Below are 26,886 nucleotides of genomic sequence, written 5' to 3' on the forward strand. Positions count from 1 at the left end.
AAAAACATCTAATATGTGAAACTTGTAAAAGTGCCATTAGTATACAGTGTAATATGTTCTGCTAAGAGGGAAAAAAATCCCACCCCACCTCAATCCCACCAATTTGGTGATTTAGAAGTATTACTTTGTATCTAATTTACCTATATAAACTTTAGTCTTCAAAGTTATCTTAATTGCTTTTTTGTATTTTTTTTAAAACTGGCTGAAATCATGTAAAACTAAATAAGAAAATATAAGCATTATGAGGGTGTGTGTGTGTGTGTGTGTGTGTGTGTGTATAAACTGCTTTAGTAAATACATGAAAAATACATTTATGCTACCATTTATTTATTTATTCATTCAAGTTAAGTAAGCACCATCAGTAAGTATAAATAAGCCTGAGTATCAAAGGACTATTAGATAATGGTAAGTTACATGATCTTTTACTGAATATCGGCTGGCACAGGCATTTGTTAAATTTTGACAATAACCCAGTAAGATTATCCCTATTTTATAATGGGAAAATTAGGACTTTATAGGTGAAACGAGTAGAATAAAAGCCTGTCTGGGGCAGAAGATCTGTGCTGGAAAGTAACCAGAGCCGGAACTGGGAAGGTTAGTCAGACTGTGGAGGCCTTAAATCCACAGACAAGGTGTTCGTACTACATCATGTGGAAATAGAAGGGACTCTATATAAAGAACATATACATGGTTATGTAGAAAGATTAACATATTTTAAAGTATGGACTACAAGGGCTGGCAAAGAGGAGGTACCCAGTAATGTCTGCTGGAAAAATTTCAATAAGCCTCAAACTTGTGTCAGTTTTTTTTTCAATGCAGAATGAAGTAGCTTTAAGAAAGGGCTGGGATTTGTGACCTGTTGGGATTAGCAATACAGAGTCAGCCCCATTAGGCATCAATCAGCAAAGATGCCTCATAAAATGTTTGCATTAAAATTATTACAATACTTTCTCCAGTTCTTCTAAACTAATGGTCAGAATTGAGATTCATGTTATTGAAGATATTAGTAGAGGCAACACTTCTAATTTAAATGACCTGTATGTTGATCATTGTCCCTGTAATATAGTCTTGTAAAGATTTTAAGAGTCTAAAGACTTAAAAATCCATTACCTTAGGAACACAGCACACATTCCTTTTATAAACTAATTTCACACTTGATTTCCACAGACTACTGAATTTAATTTCACACTCAAATACAATTTAAGGGAGTTTGTTTCCTTACGAAGAAAACTTACTTTAATTGGGAGCTATTCCAATAGACAGAAATATGAGAAAGAAATTTTAGTAATGGCTATATTTTATTATATTAGCTAAAAATTTCAAGGTATATGTTTCATTATTTGAATGCCATTTATGTCATTACATGAAATCAATGGTTATAGCTGACATTCTGAAAATGAGATACTTAATAAGTACTTTATGAATAAGTTGTGACTATATGAACTACAATTTATTTTCAGTTTCTCGGGTCTTGACTAAATAGTTTCACTGATATTTTATAGTTCCTAAGAAGAAGAGTTCCTTGAGTACAAGAGCAGTATTTTACTCATCTTATGTCCTCTGCATAATAACATCACCACCTTTTGTTTACTTTACCACTTACAAACAGCTATCAAGAATAGTAATTCTAAATTTATGAAGATACGGTTTTCCTTGATATGCTTTTCTAGGAAAAAAAGAGCCTAGATTTTTATTTAAATCAGAGAAATTATGACTGCCAATTTGGAAAATGTTTATTCCTGGTCTTAGAAGAAGGCAAATGGTAGGCATTAATATAGAGAAATGTATTTGCCTTTAACTTACTACATTTTCTATAATATAACAGACATTCAGGCTATAATGAAAAGACTAGATTTGGAGTTGAATAAACCTGAGTTTGAATACTACTTCCAAAAATTAGCAGCTTAATGACCTGTGGGTCAGTTACATATCTCTTTGAGGACAATAATATCTATTTACCACGAATATTGAGAGAGTCACAGAATGCACCAGCACCCAACAGAGTCTCTAGCATTTAGCAGGTCCTCAGTCAACTACTACTATTACTATCTTCGTACAGAAGACTATCATATCATAGATACTGTTGACCCAAGACCAAAGACCTAATTATTTAAACCATGCAATCACAGTAGGTGATGAGGATTGAAACTGACCTATAATATTTTCTTTGGAGTCAAAACTTATTTCCTAATCTTACTGCAGAGTGAGCATGTTTTTCATCCTCTGAAAAGACTTGTAAACAACATCAATAGAATCTAAGTGAATTTTCTATAAGGTATTTAAGAAGTACCTGATAAAGGACTTATACACAAGTATACTTGATTGTAAATATTTCATTTATCATCTCTTTAATATTTATCTCTCCTACTTTCAAAAATTATTTGAACTGACTTTAAATGTAAGAAAGGATATATAAGTAGTAAAGAATGAAATGCCAGAGCAATAATTAAAAATGTCATGAAAACAGTAAAACTTCATTTGAATGTTTGACACACAGACTCTTAAATTAAGAATGTTTACCCCCTTTACCAGTTAAGATATTAACTAGGCTTCCAAGGTTTGCTATTTAAATCTTATCACATAACATATATACATATATAGACATATGAAACAAATTATAATAGTCTGGCAATTATATTTTTATAACGAAGTTAATCAAATGATCTAAGATAAAATAACTTTGTAAACCTTGTAAAAATTGAAAAGTATTTCATAAAAAAACTTTGTAAAAGTTGCAATACAAATATAGTTGTAATTGCTCTTTGTTTCTCTAGTTTGTATAGCTTTGGTTAGATTTCCTCCCTGTAACAAAACATTGTAATTGGAGGATATAGTCTTTTAGCAGTGGGTTCTAATCAGTTATCATTTGCATCTGCACTGCTCAGAACTAATCAACAGTTAGTTGTGTTGTGTCTTATGATTGTATACTGGCATAAACTGTATTCCTAAATACTAAATAGCAACCACCTCAACCCTGATCTTACTTGGTCATTCTTGAAGCTGATTCTATGGCAATCTTTTACTCCTTAGATCTTACCTCTGCATTTAGGTTATCTGCAAGGCTTTCCAGAAACTGACTCTCAATTGGGTTTTGTTGAGTGAGCAGAGTGAGGTAATGGCTGAGTTTATCATGTGTTGTTATGATGATTCCTTCCCCAAATTTGTCAAATTGTGGTCTTCCGGCTCGACCAAATATCTGCATGACATCTAATATTCCAAGGTCAACAAAAGAGCCTCTTTTTGCAGCATATATTTGTGTTCCCTGGATGAGGAAAAGTTAATAAAAATTTACATAAACACACACAAATATAATCCTGATGAGCTGAATACTGAAATTAGGCAAATATGGCAAGATCGCAAAAGTGTACTTTCACTAATCCTTTCATCATCTGTGATAGTTAAATTTTCACAATATAAACTAGATTCTTTGGGAGAAAATAATTCTGACCTTATATAAATAACATTCAAAGTCAGTGAAGAAACCAAATCACAATATTTTTCTAAATAAATCAATCCACAGGTTTGTTTTAAGACACCACAAATCCATGTGCAAAGGAAGGTAAGCTCCTACCTTAATAATAACAGCATGGGCAGGAAGATTGACACCCCAGGCTAATGTGGCTGTACAAACTAGGACTTTGATATGCCCATTAGAAAACAAGTTTTCAACCAAATTTCTGTCCTGGCGAAGCATCCCCGCATGATGAATACTAAAACCATCTGGGAATAATTCTCGGACTTGCTTATTTCTTGACTTTTGCACCTAGAGTAGATAGAAACAAAACATAAAAGTGTTTAGCATTTAAAAGAGATTGGTACTTACTATTTCCATTTAATTCATTTATCAAAGAGCATGAAATTATTTTAAGCACCTTAAGGTCTAAGTCTTAATTTATAATGCTTTATACAAAATTATTAAAAATTATATTTCACAGATCTTAAAAATAGGTAATCCGGAACATGGCATAGAATCCAAAAGAAGTTAAAAGAAAGTGTCTCGTTCACCAAGGTCTCCTGTTCCTGCAACCATTTCCTATCCTTCCATACATACTTTATTAAAATGAGGATAAATCTCAGTGGTTTCCAACTCATCCAGAGTAAAGGCCATAGTCCTCACAATATAAGGCCCTACAGAAATGATTCCCATTCGCTAACCTCACTTACTCATCCCAGACACAAAGAGCCAACTTTTTCCCTAAGTCCTTTTTTTCTGACAAATTTACAGTTGCTTCAGGGTGACACTTTGTATTTCAGACCTGCTGCCTTGTAAGCCTTTCTCTCTTCTTCCTGAGATGCCCCAGGGTTCCATGTGGCATATACTCTTCCAAAGAGCAATGAGCCAATAAATCCACTGTGTTGACCACAGTGGTGTTACTGGTGATCTCTGACAGGAGGCCACTGAGACCTTTCCTGGCTCCTCAACTTTCCATTTGCCTGAATATACTAACTTCACTTTTGGTATCTTTTCTTTGACCTGGTCTGAGCTTGGATGTGGGATCTGGTCCACTTACGTGCAGTATATAAGTGCAAAAGTAGATTTTTACAAAATTCACTCAATGGGAGGACATTTTTCTGTAAAATTAAAGGCTTTAAATTAACACATGTGTTTATATAGTCAAAGCTTCTGTTTGAGCATTACATGCTGTTTATCTGCTAGTTTTCCACAGTTTTTATGTAAAGGGCACTATATTCAGTGGGAATGGGATATCGGGAGTCTGGGATTCTCAAACAGACTTTGACGCATTGATTATCTCTAAGGTAACTCAAACGTTTAAATTTCTGTGTTACTAACAATTAACTAAGATAAACGATCTAAGAAAACAGAACTCCATGAAATCTGCTTTAAATATAAAATGGAAGGTAATACATTAACAAACCCCACCATCTAGTGGCCAGCCAAGAAAGTAACAACTTATATTACATTTTGAGCCTTTGAGACCCAAACAAAATACACAGATACACAAAAAGACAATCTTCTTCAAGTTTCAAGGGGAGTGTATTCTTATTTCATATTTGTGCAGGGTAGTCAGCTTCTTAGACATCATTTTTATATACACTTTATGAACCACCATATTTGAATCATATTATGTCCTTTCATCTTTTCAGGCATGAGTTATTGTAATTGCCAATTTCATGGTTATGGAATGATTTGGGATAAAGTCTGTTGTAGAGTATTTGGTAGGATATAACAGAGCTCATTCATGGGCCAAGGATAGGGAGAGAAGAAACATTTCATTTACTCTATTTCTCTAATATTCATGAATGGACATTCATTCAGAACTAATAGAGGAAACTAAAAAATATTGCTTGGAGGAGATGTTTTGTACAATTCAAACTGCTGGATTGCAGTTTGTTTCTGGTGAATCTGCTATCCATGGATCCCCTCACTGGAATATCCTGATAAGTCTGCTATAAATGCAGATTCCTCAAACTTTGGTTGGTTGATAGCACCAACAGAACAGTAGAAGTTGAATGTAAGAAATATGAAAGCATAGAAAAGTAAATTCTTATAAGGTATCATGCAGAATGTTATATAAACTGAATCGAACAAACTATAAACTTTAGGCCTGGTTTCTTGCACTCAGTTTGATGCCTCTGAGATTCACCCAAGTCGTAGTATCAATAGTTCATTTCTTTTTTATTCCATTGTACAGATGAATATATCAGTTTGTTTATCAAATCACCCACTGATGGGACGTTTGGGCTGTTTCAAGTTTGGGCAATTATGAATAGAGTCTCTCTGAATATTCATGTACTCTGTGTGTGTGTGTGTGTGTGTATTTTAATTTCTCTAAAGTAGAAACCAGGAGTGGGATTGCTGGGTCATACAGTAAATGTGTGTTTAATTTTATGAAAACTGCCAGGGTGGCTGTACTATTTCGCATTTGCCTCAGCAATGAATGAGAGTGCTAGCTACTTCCCATTCTTGCCAGCACTTGATATTGTTGTTATTGTTTATTTTAGCCATTGAAATAGGTGTGTGTTGGCATCTCATCACAGTTTTAATCTCTATTTCCTTAATGATTAATGATATGAAATATCTTTTCGTGTTCTCGGATGTGCATTTCTAATTAGCTCCTCAAGTTACTCCGACGCACACAAAAGTTTGAGGACCACAGTTCCTTATAGAAACCAAAGAGAAGGTCATTTAAGTAAGAAATACGTGTTCTTCATGTGCTAGATCCTAGGAATACAAAAACACTTAACACAAAACCTGAGTTTTGGATAATCTACAGATTGGAAAGGAAGACAGACCCATATACAAATGCTTTCTATAAAATATGCTAAGTTTATAATGGAGGCATGTGACAGAGCTAAAACTAGGTGAGAATGGTATATGGTTTATTTGTGTTTATACTGTAAACATCTGGCAGAGTGCCTTTTGCATAACTAGTACTTACTACACATTTCTTGAGTAAATTAATCATGATGTGTGAGTCTCATTAAAGAAGAGTTTTTACAACTTCACTCTGACCTATAAGATTTAAATTTCTTTAGAGAAAATATGAAATGCGAGTCTTGAAGGATAAGTTGATATACTACTAAAGTAGGCAGTAGGATAAACAAGCCTAGAGGCTGAAACTAATGAAAGAGTACAATGTGTCTAGAGGGCATTATGTTCCGGGGGTGGGGGATGAATGTCAGAAAATAAAGCTGGGAAGGAGAACTGGGGTCAGTCTTTACTGGCCTCAAGCATTGGTAAAAAGGGAGCCAATTAAAATTTTTTAAGCAGCATCAGATTTGTTGTTTAGAGAGTTAACCTAATAGTTGTGCTAAGAACAGAGGCTGGAGGGAGCAGCTCTGGGGTGACTACAACAATCCAGCTGAGAAGATGGAGGCAGGGGAAATAGAGATATCACTTAAAGTAGACTGTAAAGTGACCAAGACTAAGTGAGCAGGACATGAAGGAAAGGAATGCGTTAGGATTGTACATTTATCCTGGCCTTGGTGCACTGAATATACATGTGATGGGGAAAACAGGATGAGCAGATCCAATACTTGCGGCTTAGGCTAGGCATTAGGAAGGGAGGAAGAAGATTCAGTTTGGGATGTGGGTTTGAAGACATCCATTATAAAAACTTTGGCTTTTATTCTGAATTAAATGGGAAGTCTCTCAAGGTTTCTGAGCGGGAGAGAGAAAGGAAGGACCAGTTAAGTAACTCTAACAAAACATCCCAGGTGAGATATGACAGTGGATTGGAGCAGGGGTAAAACATTTGAATAAAATAATTAATAAATCTAACACATACATGCAACTCTACATATATATATTTCTTAGCTTTCTTAAGGAATAAGAAATAAAAACTAAAATTACAGAAGTATAAAAATTAATGAAAACTTATAGGTCAGAGTAAAGTTGTGCTCTTAGAAAATATCATACCTGAAATACTTATGTAACTAATTATGAAAATAATAAGAAATTGAGTATCTAATTCAAGAAGTTAGAAAAATAAAAATGTAACAAAGCCAGGGAAAGAAGAAAAAAACGCCCAAAAAAAGTTAAAATAGAATCTGATTTTAAAAATGTGAAATTGGTAAGTAAACACAAAAACTCTTTTAAAAGAAAAAATTAAACAAAAATAGACAATGGCTATTATTGGCCAGCAGGATTTGGCAAACTATGTGCCATATTGTCTGTTTTGTAAATAAAGTTTTATTGGAATACAGTCATATCAATTTGTTTAGATACTGTCTATGGCTGCTATTGAGCTACACCAGAGAGGTGAGTAGCTGTGACAGACATTATGTCTAGAGGCTTAAAACACTATTTAGCCTTTCAGTAAAAGTAGATATTTAACTGTACACAAGCACAGCAGCACAAGCACAAAATTAGTAATGTGAAAATGAAAATGTTCAAGAGTATAGCAAAATTTAAAAGAAAAGAGTACTCTGTAAAATTCAATAGTCTATTTATTTTCCAATTAACTTATTTAATGTATAGTTGACATACAATATTATATCAGTTTCCAGTGAACAATAGTGATTTGACATTTATATACCCTATGTGATCACTACAATTAAGTTTAGTAACCACCTGTCAACATATAAAGTTATTACAACATTACTGACCATATTCCCAGTGCTGTGTATTACCTCCCCGTGACTTATTTATCTTATAACTGGAAGTCTGTACTTCTTATTCTCTTTCACCTTTTTTTGCTCATGGCCCCACCTCCCCGTCCCATCAGTTTGTTCTCTGTGTCTATGAGTCTGTTTTATTCATTTGTTTGTTTGTTTGTTTTTAGATTTCACATTTAAGTGAAATCATATGGTATTTGTCTTTTTCTGTCTGATTTATATTATATACTCTAGGTCCATCCATGTTGTTGCAAATTAGATTTTTTCTTTTTTTTATGGCTGAGTAATATTCCATTGCACACGCACGCGTGCACGTGTGTGTGTGTGTGTGTGTGTAGTATCAGAGGTTCCTAGAAAAATTAAAAATAGAACTATCATATGACCCAGCAATTCCTCTTCTGGCTGTTCATGCTATGAACAAAAACGCTAACTCAAAAAGATATATGTACCATGTTGCAGCATTATTTACAATATCTATTTAAAAAACTCTTCGAAATGGATGACTTTCTAGGTAAATAAATATGTTACTAATATTTTATCCCAAGTGGTAAAAATTATAAAATAAAAGCAATGGAAGAAAATTTAAAGGCTATTTAACATCTGGTCTTTCAAACTTTTCAAAGATGCATTAATTCTAATGTTATTAAGAGGCCATACAGCACAGAAATAGAAGCAAAGCCTCAAAATTAATCTTACATAGACAGTTTAATATCACAACCATGGAGGTGATACTGAAGTTCACCTTAAAAAGTAAACCTGTATATTTATCCGGAAAATATTAAAAACTGAAGAATAATCAGGAAGCTTGTCCCAACTACGTATTAAAAATATTATAAAAACAGAATAAGTAAAACAGTTTGATACCAAAGATGAAGCAGTAAGACCACTGAACTAGAAGAGAAAGTCTAGAAATTGACTCAGGGAAATACGAGAATATTATAAGTTATATTAAATTTTAAAATCAATAGACTAAGCAGGGAATATTCAGAAAAATGACAGGTCCATACTATATGGAATAAGTTTTAAACAGATTAAAGATTTAATAATAAAAACTAAATTAAATCAAATATGGGCTGGAGGAAATCATCAATGAAGTAGGTGTGGCTTTTTATAAGCAAGATAAAGCCCAAAGACTATAAGTAAGCTGATAAAAATTTCAGGATGGGAAAATATTTATAAACAAATCAAAATCAAAGTTTAACTAGAAAAAAATGTCTGTTAACACATATAACAGTACATGCAATTTAACACACAATGGTCCAAGGATATAAACATGCAACTTATGGAAAAAGAAAATCAAATGGCCAATATGGAAAATGTTCAGCCTCACTCATAAAGAAATGCCAGTCAAAATAATAATGAAGTACCATTTTTTGCCTATTAATCTGTTATACACTTAAAAACTTTGACACTGTCCGGTGCTGGCAAAGTTATGTGAGCAAAGTTACTTCCTCGAAGTTATGGTATGGGGAAGTATGAATTGGGACAATCTCCCTAGTGAACAATTTTAGACCATTCACCAAAATTTTAAATGCATGTAACCGTGTGGCTGGAGAAATTCCACTGCTAGGAATTTTCCCAATGGACATCCTAGCAAATGCCAAGATTATGAGCAAGAATGTTTACTGCAGCACTATTAAGAATAAAAAATAATTAGAAACAATAAAAATATCATCAAGATGGGACTGAGTAAATGAATTAAGATAAGGTCCACATTGCAGCATACTATGTAGTTATTAAAAGAAGCTCTTAAAAAAATCAGATCTTTCTGTGTTGATTTGGAAAGATCTCTTTGACTTACTATTAAGTGAAAAAAGCAAGACATCAAAGTGTGTCTAACATGATTCAGTTTGTTCACACAGAAACTCACATGCAAACACACACATTGGTAGTTGTATAAAATCTTCCCTTGAAAGAAATAAAAACACAGAGGCTTTTAACAGGAGTTGTATTTGGAGAAATTAATGGAGGAGAGATGGTGAAGACCACGACTCATGGAGCTAAACTTGTTTATTACAAGATGCCCGCTGCTTTCTGAAGTATCAGAACGATCACTGTTTTCTACCTGGTTTCCCAGGGTGAGTTCAACCTGGAGTCCAGGATTTGCTATCCTCTGGATAGCTGCAGATGTAATTCATCTTGTTCACATTCTCTGAACAGAGCATTGGATTCTCTAAGGAAGCCATTTGAGATTTAATACTATATTCACTGGATAAGCATTTCTACACGTGGAAATTCAGCACAACAGAACTCCGGCTGTGAGAGGGTAAAGGGAATCAGGTGTGTGCAGTTTAAGAATTATCTAAGCTTGGTTCCTCTGACCTTTATTTCCACTTTTCACAAGCAAACTTCCCATATAGGGCTTTATAGTCAGTAAAATTAGAATGGAATGGATAACTGCTAAGATAATCCATTAACATACAGAGGGTACTGCATTCTTTTCTCCCATTGTAAGTTAGCAGGACTTCTTTCTCTGACTTTATATATCTTTTTTTTTTTTACCCATGGAATGGAAAATAATATGAGTATTTTACAAATCGATAAAGTTAAAATGTAACCACATCCAAAAGTTGACTTCCAAACTAACACAACTACATGATTAAAAAATACGATTAAAAAAAAAAAAAAACCTGACAGCAAGTAATTGAGGATATTAAAGAACAATTTTTTCCCCCTTAAGAGCAAAAAATATACATAATCAATATAAGACCTTAAACTTGGATACAAACTCTTAATAAAAGAGCATGATGAAGTTGCAAAAGTAATTTATAGTGATGTTTGTAAGCTTTCTGAGGTAATTTATCTTGCTTGATAAGGTATACTTTAATGTCGATAACTTAAAATTCATTAGGAAAAAATAACTGCCATTATAAAAATTAAAATTTAACTAGTAAGAGGCAAATATTTTCTCCCAAATGATACCATTTGCCCCATAATTATTAGTCAGCATGCCTTATGAATGTTAGAAAAAATATTACAAGTTTCATCTTTGGTAAGTGCTACTTTTATCATGCAGTGTTTATAAAGTTAAGTAGCATAAGACGATGGGCCTCCTTACTTTGCTAGAGGTTTAACAATCTAAGGAATATAATAAGCCTTCCTTCCCTACTCCTCTTTCTTTTTAAAGCTTTATTTCATTTTAAAACGTATTCACTGAGACATCTGAAATTGGTCCTCTGGTGTCTATGAAAGAGAGCCAAAACCTGTAATACTCTGTCCTCTATACAGTGGTCCCCAACCTTTTTGGTACCACGGACTGGGCTCCTATGAGAATCTAATGCCTGATGATCTGAGGTGGAGCTGAGGTGGTCAGTGATGCTAGTGCTGGAGGTGGCTGCAAATACACATGAAACTTCACTCACTTGCTGGGTGCTCACCTCCTGCTGCGCGGCCTGGTTCCTAAGAGGTTATGGATAATACCAATTCGTGGCCCCGGGGTTGGGTCCCCTGCCAGGCAGTAAGAAGGAAACCATATATGTCCTCAGGATAAGGTCCAATAGTCATCCGCTCACTAGATTGACTAAACATGGCTATGGTCAGAGCCTCTAATGATCATGTTAAAGATTTCAAAGCCTTAGTTTCAAGATTTTGATTCTGATATCTGGCATGGGAACAGGTGGTAATGGGAAACCAGTGATCTATTATATTATTGTCTCCATAATACTTGGTAAGTTTTTGCTCTCGACTCAATTCCTTACCCTCTGTACTATTTCTCCACTTGAGAATATAAAATTCTCCACCCTACTCTGTGGAACTGCCACTCAGTGATCAGCAAACGATGTCAATCTCTTCTCTCACTTTGCCTTAAATTGAAACTTAACTCTCCTCCATGGATTCTGTTTCCCATGCATACCTCTCAAGTGATGGGGAATGATGTTTCCTCCTTATCACAATTTCCAGACCACTGTGTACTAACCTTTTATTAAAAAACCTCTGCTCCTTTAAGGTTCAGTATATCTGGCTCTGTTACCCAACCTTATCCAATGAAAACTTGATACCTATGGCTCCTAGTCTTCTGTCCATCCCAATTCCTGTCATCATCCTAGGTGACAATATTCTCCATGTGGACATTCAAAACCATCACCCTTCAATTCCCATGGTCTCTTCCCCAGCTCAGCCATACCAATGATTATATTCTAGCCTTAGCATTAACCCACAACTGTACTACTTCCAAAATCACCAATACAAACATCTCAATTTCTGACCAAAGATCTCTATGTCAAGCTTGAGCAATTCATTTTTCTAAGCTCATTCTTTATTGTTAATGACACTTCCAATCACAATTTCTCTACTTTCATTCTGTTCATTAGCAGTGTCCCTCCCCCAATCCACACCCCAGTTCTTATTCTGGTTCTTTTCTTGGTTTAGACATCAGAGCCCAACATCTTAATCACACTCCTGCCAATTTCTTAAACTCATTTGCCTTTTTTTGTCATACCAAGCTAGCAAAATGCCAAACTCAGATGACTCAAGGTAGTTAGTGCTTAAGAAAAATTATATACAAGGGCAACTTGAGACCATTCTAAATCTATGATCACAATCTCAACAAGCCCTTAACTTCGGACAGCAATTCTGCTATGTATTTATAGTTAGTTTGTTTTCACATGTGTTACAATATCTGCATTTGACATGTATTTGCTCTCTACAAACTTCTGACCACCGTATTACCCTTGACTTCCAGAGAATGACCTTAATACTTACTTCATAAAGAAAATACGATACATCAGAGGAAAATCCCTTATCTTGCTGCCATATACCTGAAACCTATTTTGCATCGGAACCCATCTTTTCAACCTTCCCTTCCATTATAATAGAAGTTCCCTAACTCCTGTTTAAAGAAAATCTCTCTACTTGTTCTTTGGATCCCATGCCTTTGGAAATCTTAGGAATCTTACATTACCTGTAGTCCCTTTTCTTTTTTATACAAATAATCAATCAATTTTAATCCTTTCTCACTCTTTCTTTCTTGAATAGTTCCCAGACAATAGGACATATCACTTCCATTTTGAAAATAAAATAATATGTCCACCTTTCTGGGTACTATTTCACATTTTCTAGACACCACCCATTTTCCTTTTGTATATAAAGATAACTTCTCAAAATTAAAATCTACACTTGAATTTTCTATATCTACACTCATTAGCCAACTTCATCTAGTTTTTGCTTTCCATTGTGTGAACGAAAAGGCTCTAAATAAGATTATCAATGTCCATGTTGCTAAGTACAGTGAATATTTTGCAACCCTCATATTACTTGACCATCACGGCAGCACTCAATTTAGAAGTTCATTTCTCCTCTCTGAATCACTCTTTTCTTTGGGTTATACTCCTTTGGGTTTGGTCTGTTTTGGAGGCTCCTTTGCTGGCTCATTCTCTTCTACCTACTCATTAAATACTGGAATTCCTCAAGACTTGGTCCTAGGCTCTTTTACCACTTCATATCCACTCCTATGGTTTCCCCACTCCAAAACAGACTATGCTTCTAATATATCAGACTCATATTCATCCAGATGCTTACTCTACATCTCTAAATAACCCAGACATCTCAAACTCAGCATGTCCAGATGAAATTCATGATCTGTATCCTTCCATTCAAACTAATTCTTCTCTACTGTTCTTTTTCTTCATAAATAACCCAGCTATCCACTCAACAATGCAAGCCAGACATCTTTTAGAAGCCAGAAAACTTCTAGATCTCTTTCTTGACCATCCACATTCCATTAACCACTAAGTCCTATAGCAATTACATTTCCTAAATATTCTCTAATAAATTAAACATCTCTAACTAGTCTTCCCATTCTCACTTGCCCTGACTGTAGTGATTGTAGTGATCTTTTTTTTTTTTTTAATAAACACAAATCTGATTATGTCATTCCCTTCCTCACATTCCTTTAATCATAACCTCTTAGTTTTAAGATAAAATACCGAATCTGCAACATGATATACAAGGCCTTCACAATCTGGCCCTTGCCTCCAACATAAGACTCATCTGATGTGCAAACCCGCCACCTGCCATTCTCTTTCATTCTCTATGTTTTAGTAATTCTGATTTCATCCACTCTCCTCAATGCTCTATTCTTTTTCTGTTGTCTGAGAGTTTTCCTAGAACACTCTGCTGTTGTACTTTTGCTTTGTGAACTTATAACCTTCAAATCTCAGCTTAAATGTCACTTTGTTAGCTAAGCCTCCTCTAACACCATCAGCCTAGATCAGGTTCCCTAATTTTACTTTCCCTTAGCACTTTGTCCCTCTTTATTATTTATTAAAAATGCAATTAGAATACATTATTTAATTAGTTGATTAATCTTTCTGTCCTGTCAGAATATAAGCTCCATAAGGGTAAAGGCGCAGCTACTTTTTCTTCCTAAATATTTTTTCACTCTCAATTACAGCAAATCAGTACACAACTTCTACCTCCTTCTATGAGGCCTTCCTGTATTGTATGTTTCCCAGGACTCTTATAGTCAGGATATTGATGCAAAAAATCCATTCTTCTACTTATATGCACTCAGGCAAGAACTAGACAATAGAAGTAAAAAGGAAATCATTTTCCTGCTGTTGTCTTTTGCTGGCAAGCAAGATTTTGGAGAAACGAGGGCTAAAAGTTATAACAGATGTACTATACATTCAAGATTTACTTTTCTAACATATTCATGAATGTTGAAAGACATCTGTAGTAGTAGTTGTAGCTTCTACATGCCACATCACTATCATGATGGCTACTTTTTAAATTCATCAGTTCCAGGGACTTCTATTCCTCTAATCTTACCAACATTATAGTTAAGTACCCAATTTCTTTTACAGAATTCTTTTCTATTTAAAATGTGTCTAGAGTGGTTTATTTCCTATACTGAATCCTGACTGATACAACGCATGTCTGACACATGGCTGGCAGGAGAGTTCATTAAATTGGTACCTATTGATCTACTTACTACAATAACTGGTAGGTAGCTTACACTCAAAATATTCACTAAGTGACCACCATTAAAAACAGAGGCACATATGTACACAATCAATTCACAATGACTAGAGTAATTGCCATAACCAATTCCCACGTCATTTTGGCTGTGCCAATTATTTAGTTTAACTTGGCAGAGAGAAAGTATCATGTTCTTTGTTCCATGTTAAATCCCTTGAAAGATGGTCTTGATTCCAATATGGGCTACCCTGATTACGAACCAATTTAGAAACAGCATTCAGAGAGAGTATCGTAATTAGCAAAAGAGATCTCATCTAAAATTGCATTCTTTATATTCATTTGGCCATCTTTAAATAAATGCTGAAAAAGAATTTAAAAAATCACTGCAAAATGTGATTCTGATCTTTAAATTTTATCACTATACATCTCTGTATCATTAAAGATTAATAACCTTACTTTTTAAATCTATATATATTTAGAATGCCTCCCCTACTAAATTTCAAATGAGAGAGCAACATTCCAATTAACATACTTTTACAAAACAGCATAGTTCCTTAACAAGCTCTATAAATTTGTTGTAAAAAATTTATTCTATGCCTCTAAACTACTTCTTAAAGCACAGGAACAAAAATTGCTACAATCAAAATATATTAACAAAAATAAGAATAAAATTCTAATGCCACTTTCTATGTCCCTTAAAAAGAGTGTCATTAAAAAGCTCTTTGATGTAGGTATTGGTGATGATTTTTGGGAAATCACACTTAAAGCACAAGCAGTGAAATTAAAAATAAACAAATGGAACTACATCAAACTAAAAAGCTTCTGCAAAGCAAAAGAAACCATCAACAAAGTGAAAAGACGACCTACAGAATGGAAAAAAATATATTTGCAAAACATATATTTGATAAGGAGTTAATATCCAAAATATATAAAGAACTTATAAAACAACCACAAAACAACAGTAATTTGATTTAAAAAGGACAAAGGACCTTAATAGACATTTTCCCAAAGAAGATATACAAATGGCCAACAGGTACAGGAATGATGCTCAACATGGCTAGTCATTAGGGAAATGCAAATTAAAAGCAAAACATGGTGTCACCTCATGCCTGTTAGAATGGCTATCAACAAAAAGATAAGAGATAAATGCGGTGTGACTGTGAAGGAAAGGTAATCCATGTGCACTATTAGTGATATTGTAAATTGGTGTAGCCACTATGAAAAACAGTATGGAAGTTTATCCAAAAAATTAAAAATGGAATAACCATATGATCCAGCAATTTCACTTATGGGGATATACCTAAAGGAAATAACAGTAACTCAGAAAGATATCTGCATTCCCATGATTATAACAGCATTATTTACAACAGCCAAGACATGGAACCAACCTAAGTGTACATCAATGGATGAGTAGATAAAGACTTTATGGTATATACACACAATGAAAAATTATTCGGTCATAAAAATGAGAAAATACTATCTGTGACAACATGAATAGACCTCGAAGGCATTATGTAAAGTAAAATAAGTCAAGCAGAAAAAGAAATACTGTATGATCTCACATATGTGAAATCATTTCACAATACACTTGATCCTAGAACAACATAGGTGTGAACTGTGTGGGCCCACTTACATGTAGTTTTTTTTTTTTTTCCAATAAATATACAGTTGGCCCTCCATATTCCCAGGTTTCATATCTGTGGATCCAACCAATCACAGATTGAAAACAGTATTTTTGATCTGTAGTTAGGAATCCAGAGAGGAAGAGGGCTGACGGTATGCACTGATCTGTGCCATTGTATATAAGGGACGTAAGCATCCCTGGATTTTGGTATCTGCAGGGCTTCTGGAACCAATTCCCCAAGGATACCAAGGGATGAATGTGGTTAAGTTTCTGTGGAGTCAAAAGTTATAACGTGGACTTTGACTGTGTTGGGGGGGGGGGGTCATATCCCCTAACCCCTGCATTGTTCAAGGGTCAACTACATATGTAAATCCAACCATCATGCTGTATGTCTTAAACTTATAATGTATGTCAATATATTTCTCAATTAAGTTAAGGTGGGGATAAAAAGACTCTTACCAAGTCAATCATATGTATGTTAGACTATATTGAAATGAAAACTTTGGCCATGGGAATTTCCCCTTCTTTGCTCTTCCGACAAACTTCAATAGCTCTCCACTGCATATAGGATCTACACATTTAAGCATGAAATTTAAGATCCTCCACATTCTGGCCCAAATCTACATGTCTAGCCCTTCATGCACCTTACAGTCCTGTGAAACTAGAACACTCTTATTCTCCGAATATAACCAGTAGTTTCCTTTGACCATGTTCTCTTTCTCCTCTTGGAATGTTCTTTACCCTTATTGCTGCCTATTGAAATATAAAACCACTGGCCTGAATTAATCTACTTATTTTTTGTGCTCCCATTGAACTGTTTGTTCTCTCATGTCATTTATCAGATTTTCCTTTATATATATATAAATTTGCTATATATATATTTGCTATATATATTTATACATATATACACATATATAAATATATATGTATATAATTATAAATCCTCTGTGAGACTGCCTGTGTCTCAAAGGCACAGAGAGACTCTTACCTGTTCAGCCACTTATTTTCAGTGGCACAAGACAATTGATCAACTGAAATAAAATTGATGTCAATTTAGGACTGGATGTCTTATATTCTCTAAAATCATTGTTCTAAATAGTTATATAATATTTAATTGAATGCCTGCCAATGATTTACTTTAAAATTATCTTATTGTTGGATATTTATGCTGTCTGTAATTTTTTTTTCATAATAAATAATGTGTTGGAACAGAACTCTTGGTGTTTACTAACTTTAATGTTTCCTTGAAAAGATTCCTAGGTTTAGGATTTCAAAGTTAAAGAGTATGAAAAAAAGTTTGGCTCTTAAACTACATGCCAAAATGTTTTTAAAAGGATTAAACTGATCGTTGCCACAGGAAATCTAAAGTGTGCCAAATCCTCAAATCATCTTCAGAACTGGACATTTTTATTTCACTTTCTGACAATTTATTGGGTTTAATAGTTTACCAATTTATACAATTTTACCTAACTTTTTCTTTCCATAGTTTGTTTACCTATTTCCTCTTTTTGCTCATTTACTTACTGAAAACTTCATGTTTTAGTTATTAAATAAGAACATATCTAAAGATGCAGATATTAACTAGTCTGTTGTATCTGTTACTAATATTTTCCCCAAACTGTTTATCGCCTTTTGCAATTTAACATATTTTGTTGTCCAAAAACTTTAAATTTAAATGTGGTCTAAGTCATCATGCTTTTTTAATAATTAAAATAACTGGGGTGACATTAGTTAATAAAAACAAATAGGTTTCAAGTGTACAATTCAATTACATGTCATATGTATTTTACATTATGTGTTCAACACCCAAAGTTAGCGATTTCCTTCTGCTACCAAATATTTGACCCCTTTCATCCCTATCTACCTCCCCCCCACCAACCCCTTCCCTCTGGTAACTACTCATCCATTGTCCATGTCCATGAGTCTCTGTCTATCATATTTGTTTGTTACTTTTAGTTTTATATGCTATATATTAGTGAAATCAGAAAGTTCTCAACTTTTTGTCTGATTTATTTTGCTTAGCATAATAATCTCGAGATCCATCCATGTTGTTGCAAATGGCAGTATTTCATCTTTTCTTATGATTAATATTCCATTGTTTACATGTACCATGTCTTCTTTATCCAATCATCTATCAATGGACACTTTAGTTGTTTCCATGTCTTGGCCACTGTGAATAATGCTGTAATGAACATATGGGTGCATATATCTTTGCAGATAAATGTTTTCAAGTTTTTTGAGTAAATACTCAGAAGAAGGATCGCTGGGTCATATGGTAATTCAACGCTTAGTTTTTTTGAGGAACCACCATACTGTTTTCCAGTGGCTGTATCAATTTACATTCCCACCAGCAGTGTATGAGGTTTCCTTTTTCTCTGCATCCTCTCCAACATTTGTTATTATTTGTCCTGTTGATGACAGCCATTCTAACAGGTGTGAGATGGTATCTCATCATGGTTTTGATTTGCATTTCTCCAATAGCTAGCGAAGTTGAGCATCTTTTCAATGTCTGTTTTAGTCATCATTCTTTAAAGCTGTCATCTCCTTTCCTTCAACACTGACATGTAACTATTTACAGAGTGTCTACTATGTGTCAGGCAGGATCTATGAAACCTTATTTATTACAAAAATCTTAATATACAGGTATTGTTGCCACTTTGTATGTGCTAAACTATGGCTTGAGGAAGTTAAAAGGCTATGTTAGAGCATCTGAGTCAAGATTAATACCCAAGTTTGCCTGGACACAAAGCTTTTATTCTATGAGTTTACTTCCTTTTGAAAATAGAAAAGTTGTGCTTCCAAAATCCAATTAAACACACAGTTCTGTTTCTTATTAATTTTATTTGATTTTATTTTAAAAAGAATATACTTTGACATTCTGTGTGATCACGACAGACAGTAAAATTACTATTTTAGCTTTCGAAAGGAAGAGGTTGATAGGGTGGAGGCAAAAATAACCTCTGAGAAGATCACATTTTGCATATATTTAAAATAAAAAATAAGAAAAAGGGCGCTATCAGATACTTGCTACTGTGTTTACTTAACAGGTATCATCTATTCCAGGAAGAAGAAATTCTAATTTTATTTGGCCATACTGACACTATAAAGCTGCCAAAGGAGAAATAAAGCTATCAATATTATCAGATAACATGTATCAAAGCCAGATTCCATTAACTTAGGCAAAAGTTAAAGCTAATCTATGAAAACAACAAGGAGGTGGTTGGTAGATCTAGGTAACATTAAAAAGTCATACAATGATACTTTAAGGTAGCTTGAGGCATATATTATTATCGGATTTCCCCCAGACTTCTGATTTAATATTTCCAATAACTACATTCATGAGATGTGATAGACCATTAAAAAAAAAAAAACCTCCTCTAATACCATTAATATATGTATAAAATCAAACCACATTAGTGCTCATAAATCAGAGAAATACAGTATAAGGATGAGTGGGAAGAAAGAAATACTCATATCAGCATTGGAATATTTAAAGCCTATTAGAAATTTTGTCCTTAAGGGGAAAAAAACTGACTGAGATCTTGAATGAAACAGAATCTGAAGATCTCAACTGAAACATTCATTCAACTTAAAATTAAAATCATAATTGAAAATAATAGTTTAATAATGAAAATGTCTGCATCCCTAATGATATACTTACTTTTTCCTGAAGTATATTCTATTTTACAGAAAATTGTGGCTTCTTAAGAGAGTATCCTTGTGGTAGAGAGAGGAAAGTAATAATATTCAAGATAAATTAGGAAAACTTATCCATATTGCTTGTTATTGTTTAACCATTTTAAATGTAGTTATTAATATATATTTTAGGTAGATTTATATAATATAATATGTAAAGTTTTATTATTGTTAAGCTAGTTTCCAAAATAATTTCATATATCACTCCATTTGTTTTGCACAGTAAACTACTAGTGTTCCTTATCTTATTATTATTCCATTTGACAGAAGAGAAAAAGTTTATAAAATGTTTGGGTGTTCAAGGCTACAGGGCTTCTAGAGGTCATATCTTTCTGCTAGTGTGCCCTCTAGCTTTGGGCTTCATTTGGAATTCCTGAGACACTCCTTACTCCAGGGGAACCCCAAACTCCATCTCTACAGCTTAAGTGACTCTTAGGTACTTTCCTTTCCTTTCCCTATTTTGTTTCAGTAGATAATTTGAAAATACAGTAGGTTTTTCAGCTTAGGTGACTTTGGTATTAAAGATGGGAATGATATGAGGAATCCTGTAGTAATTACTACTTACTGAAAAGATAAGACTCATTTTAACTGTGGCTAAGGCACAGAAATAGCTTTATTACCTACACACAAGGCACAAGGATTTCCTTAATGGAGTTTTCATTTATTATTTATACAAATAAAATTATAATATGTTGAATAAAACTATGAAGAAATGCTCTTAAAAATCATAATTGGCAAGTCAGGAATTGAGATGGTTTCATTAAACACTTTGGGGAAAAGAATCACTGTGGTATGGTAGGGATTTAGCTATATTTAACAGGACGTATGAGGCTAAATTTCTATGTATGACCATAGCAAATTTACCTTCTAATTTTAGTTTAATGTTTTGAGTAGTTAATTTCCCATTTTTCAAAAAACATGGGAAGAATTATCTCTTATCATCATGGTAATAGTGTCCTTAGAATTGTTAGAATATTAATATTATTCAAGTTCAAAAGGCACTTTAAGAAATAGGAAGAAATATATAACTAGCACTAAAAAAAATCTAAAATTCTAAAGCTTTGATAAAACATTCAGAAAGAAAGATTACCTTATCTTTTGTTATCAAATAATATCTACTGTGGAGGGGCCAACTCTTTGAATATCTCTGAGAGAAATGAGGAATAGGGTTGGCTGAAAAAATGTTCTTGCATTTTATCTTAAAAAATAACACAAAGCTGTAAAGACTTTAGAAAAACCCAGACTGTATTTGACCTGTTTGCTTTTGAACAATTAAGATGCAATGTGGTGAAACGGGTAGATTTTGGAGTCAGACTCACTCAAATCATGGCTAAACTACTTATTACATGGGAGTCTCTGGGAACATTATTCTCTCTCCAGGTTTCAGTCTCCTTATCTGTAAAATGGAGATAAGAATCTTAAGAGACAGAATAGTGGTGCTGATCATGAGAAAATTAAAGTGAGGACATGTCTTACAATGTTTGTCTCAGAAACACAAAGGCAAAAAGAAAAAGCAATTTTGGGGTACCTACTAACAGCCAATTACTATGTGAAAGGCTGGGAATATAATAGTGAACTGGACAATGTTCCTGTATTTATTAATAAATGTTTGTGGAATTCATTCTTCTTCAAAAAATCCAATAATAACAGTTAGATCAGGGTAAAAGTATAATTTAAAAAAAAAAAGTATTTTAAAAATAATTACAGATTTTCAAATCTTTCCGACTGTATTAACACTTTTAATTTCGCCACATTTTTTCAGCATAGTGATCTGTGATCTGTTTAATGACATTGTTTTAAATAACTATTATTTGAAAAAGTCTCTAGATAAATTATTTCTATGTGCTTTAGAATATTTTATGCTATATTTGAATTCCTAAAACATATATCATCATTATACTATAGGTTGTTGTGAGGATTGAATGAGTTATTTATTATAAAGCAATGAAAACAATTCCTGGCACTAGTGAACACTTGATAACTATTAAACACTATTCTTAAATTAAATAATAAACCTGCACTATTTGGAATAGTTATAGCTCTCAGAACTGAGAACTAAGAAATAACCAGAAATCCACAAGGTGGCTCTCAAGGCTTGGCTTTTAAACACAACAGACTTGCTTTGTATTTCTAAAGAAATAAAACAAGACATATACATCAATCTGACTTTTCAAAGACTCTCCTAAATTCATAATTAATAAATAACTGGAAGAATACAAAGTTGTATAACAAGTGTTATATATTAGAAATTTTTATAAAGTGAAAGAATTGAAAAAAATGAATAAGTTTATAGTTCTAAATTGAAAGAATCTGATGTTCAAAAAAATTGGCATCACAATTTAAAATATCAATAAAAAATGGTGAAATTTATAGTGCAATCATAACAATTAAATATATTTTACTAAGATTGATAAATGTGAAAGTGCATAGAACAATGTCTGGCTCCTAGCAACTGGTCAGTAAACATTAGTTAAATCTTATGTTATGCATATAAAATACTTTGAAGTTACTATCATTTTATGTCCATAGATTTTTTTATTTTAAAATTTATTTTCATAGCTATAAATCAGGGCGATCTTCTTCTGTAAAGGGACAGGGAGTAATTTAGGCTTCATGGGCCATAGTCTCTGTAGCAAGTATTCAATTCTTCTTTTATAGTGCAAAAAAGCAGCCATAGACAATAAAGAAAGGTGTCTGGCTCTTTTCCAATAGAACTTTAATTACAAAATACAGGTGACTGCCTTTAACCCTTGGATTATAGTTTTCCCACTACTGATCTAGACCGTTATCTGATGTAATTAAGTAAAACATGTAAATCTTAGAATGCTATCGATACCCAAATTATCTAGAGAGGTGCTTCTCAAACTGTAATGTGCATAAAACCACCTGGGAATCAAGTTCAAAAGCAGATTATAATTTGGTAAGACAGGCAGGGCCTGAGGTTCTTCATTTCTAATGAGGTTCCATGATTTTTAGGCCTTTTGAGCATACGCTGAATAACAATGCAGTTGTTCTTAAACTGTTTGGTTTCGAACGTTTACATTTTTTAAAAGACCTTTTGTTTATGTAGGTATGTCCGTCCATACTAACCCTAGACATTAAAACTGAGAAATTAAAAAAAATATATGAAATATTCTTTAAAGGAACAATAACGAATATATTAGATGTTAACATATTTCATGGAACTTAACTGTATTTTATGATTTAACTATATTTTAAAGAGCAGGACTAAACATTACAATTATAACCATACAGAAAGAAGTAATAATTGAATACATCATGCACTAGGATCCTGTGAAAGATCATCATGTAAAGAAAAAAGTCAAGATTATAACATATTAAGTCTATAAAATTAACTTCTTGGAAATTGGAGACCATGGATCCTTCATGTATAAAATACCTATTACATATAATAAATATATCCAGAATATTATGTGCTTGTATCTTGTATCTTGCTGCAATTTGTCCCCTACCTGTTTTTCTGCATGTCCATATTCAGGTCTTTGTGTAGGTAAAAAGTAGGAAATCTGGCCATTGTTTTTGGCTCTTTCTATTAGAGACATAGCTGTTCTTACAGTGGCATTTCGAGCATGTACAAACACCATCACCTAAAATAAAAGAAAGCAGTTTAATATTCAAATTGATTCAAAGATGGTTTACTACTAGTCTGAAAATCCCCCTATCTATACAACTATTAATTTTTCAAAATAAAACCCCAGTTCATGAATTTTCTAACATTTATTTTATAACAAAGTATGTATAGGATAAAGTCAAGTTAAATAAAATTCAATAACATGGCTTTATTTGTTATTAGTCTACAGCAGACGTTAGAACTGAAATTAATGAACTATAGAAAATGTGGAGTTTAATTTATACATTTTCTCTTTCGAAGACATGATTCATTAGCATAATCATATATTATGGGGATAGAATACAAAAATATATGAGAGCCTTATTGCTCCACAAGCAATGAAATTTTCAATGTCATAAAGATGTTTAAAGAAATTTAAAACAATAAAGAACATCCTTCCTTAGGCAAAATCATGTCTAAGAACAACCATTTAAAAAAGAATTTAGGGGGCTGTTGGACATGAAAATGTTTCTAGAGAGGTATTTGTTATTTTTTGTTGTGGTAGACCTTTCTATGGAATTATTCACAAAGTGACTATGTTAATCTGAATTAGGGGAAAGTCACATGTCTGGATGCTTTGTCAAAAAAAAAGTGGAAAATAGTACTTTCAGGGACATTCACCAGGTGGAATGTAAATGCAACTAAAGAGAATAATTAAGGGAGTAATTAGCATCCTGTATTTGCTGTCTATCGAGGCCTGCCTTCTCTCCTCTGACGTTTCTTTCTTGGCCTTCACTTCCTTCCATATTCATCTCAACCCCAGCCTTCCCAAAGAGTCATCACTGTGATCAAAAGTAATTTTATTCATATGGGCAACAGATCTTTTTCGATTTTATATGGTATGAATAAAAGCATCTTTAAATAACTGACATTTTTATCAACCTGAAACATACAATCTAAAGGATAATCACTGTGGGTAGTACTTTGGATGACTTAAAGACAAGTTCTAGCCCCAGCTTCTAATCAGACTGACATCTCCTAATCTCTATGGAGTCAACATAGCATTCCCCTTAAGCCTCAGCAATGTGAAGTTCCTAATTCTTATTTCATTCTTCTTCTCACTATCTCCCCATATTCTGTTAATTATGTTTTCCTAGAAGCAAAAACTTTGATGTTATTTTCAGGCTGTACATTTAGGAGGCTATGTAACGGACTATTTTGAGTCATGGAATGAATAGGCTCATTGGAGTTGACCTAAGTAAAAGAAGAGATCATTTTGAGGATTAACACAAAAGTTAAAAAAGAAGGAGGTCTGGGATTTGACCAGAAAAGAGAGTGACACAGATGTAGAGCACATGTTATATAATTAACTCATAGTAATCTTATGTTTATAATCTTGTCAAAGAACATGTCCCACATATGGTATGCTGATTAAAATTCACAGAGTAAATCTCAAATAATCATTCAAGAAACTGGAATTTTCTACTTAAATAACTAATATGCTTTTAGGGTATATTATAAGTAAAGAGCAGATAATCTGGAGAAGACAAGAAGTTCCTCAATGAAAAAACCCAAAGCGTTGGAGAACATAAAACGAGCATTGCAATTCATCTAAAGAAATTTTGCACAAGTTAATCACAGCTTTCAAGGATATAAAAGCTTAAGATTTCATACTTTGTCAGAGCTCTAATTTATTTGCTGATATTAACATGTTTTTAAAAATACAATCATAAGAATATTTGTAAAAAATACACTAATAAAATTTATTTCAGAAAGTTTCATGGATACTGGAAATTCTGGTTTTCCTTATTTTCAACTAAAAAAATCTGATTTTGATAGGCTCTTTAGCTTTCTGGGGAAACATCTTTACCTCATGTCAAGAGACTGGAATTTAATATCACTGTGATATTTTTGTAATTACTACCATAAGCTGTTTAATACTAAGTTAGATAGAAAATTCTGTTAGCCATAATGCCCTGCTGAAGTTTCACCAGTTCAAAATCTGTCAAATTCTTATCATTCTGTCTTTTGCAAAAGGTAGGGACATTTCAACTGTGAATTTCTTTTTAAAGGGTAAGGCTGATTTTTTTCTCTTACATAAAAATAAATTTTATCACATACAAAGCCTCACTAAACTTCAACATTAATTTTTTTAAAAATCTCAATTAAAATGAGGTTTCTTATTATTTTATTAATTTATTCATTCAGTCAACCATTTCTGAGCATGTAACCAGTACCAAGCCCAGAGAGAACCGCTGTGAAAAAGAGAGACAAGGTCATTGCCCTCATGGAGATGAGAATCTAGTACGAAGATTAAATAAAAACAAAGTATTTTTTTTACTTGATAAATATTTACTGTCATATACCTTAAAAGGAAAGATGAAAATAGACAAGATATGGTTCCATCTATGAAAGACATGTACAATTTAAGGCGGGAGATAAAACTGTATACACAATTTAGGCAGCTGACCCAAAAGACTGATTGCTAAAGTAGAGCTAGTGGGTCTCCTTCATTAATGCATCCCAAGATATTTACACAATATCTATTGTGTGCCAAGCAATGTACTAAACGGCAAGGATACAATGATAAATGATATGTTCCAAGGCTCTAAATTGGAACACTATTGTTATGTTGAGAAAGAATCACTAGTAATCAGTCTTATCTGTAGATGAAGGTGTAGGCTATAGAACTGGAGTGCAGGCTGGATTCTCTTTTAAAGTTTCTTATACTGAGGCCCAGGGACTACTTTATCAGAACCACTGCTGCTGCTTGTTAAAATAAATTTCTTGTTAAAAGTAACTGAGTAAAAATATCTAGATGTGGAGTCTAGAAACTGAATTATTAATAATGATTGAAATGATCACTGCACTGTTGTGTGAACTTAGTTAATATTACCACCAACTTAATGTTCTCCTCCTAAGTTAAAATTTATAAAAAGTATGAAAAGAACATAAAACTACTACTACAAAGATGATTTTAAAAATTCCCTAATAACCT

At 33.2% G+C, this 26,886-nt stretch overlaps 1 protein-coding gene across 2 annotated transcripts in view; it reads right to left on the reverse strand.

Moving 5' to 3' along the window:
* The window catches only part of ASCC3 (activating signal cointegrator 1 complex subunit 3), a 265,634-nt gene that overhangs the window by 106,073 nt on the left and 132,675 nt on the right, over positions 1 to 26,886 (reverse strand). For both annotated transcript variants that reach the window (XM_036220315.1, XM_036220319.1), the window contains exons 14-16: positions 23,791 to 23,925; positions 3,572 to 3,763; positions 3,038 to 3,262 (exon numbers count right to left, since the gene is read on the reverse strand). In XM_036220315.1, coding sequence (XP_036076208.1) covers positions 3,038 to 3,262; positions 3,572 to 3,763; positions 23,791 to 23,925 — 552 coding nt within the window. The remainder of the gene's footprint in view (positions 1 to 3,037; positions 3,263 to 3,571; positions 3,764 to 23,790; positions 23,926 to 26,886) is intronic.

Source organism: Rousettus aegyptiacus, unplaced genomic scaffold (assembly GCF_014176215.1).
Source record: "Rousettus aegyptiacus isolate mRouAeg1 unplaced genomic scaffold, mRouAeg1.p scaffold_m13_p_1, whole genome shotgun sequence".
Classification (NCBI taxonomy): domain Eukaryota; kingdom Metazoa; phylum Chordata; class Mammalia; order Chiroptera; family Pteropodidae; genus Rousettus; species Rousettus aegyptiacus.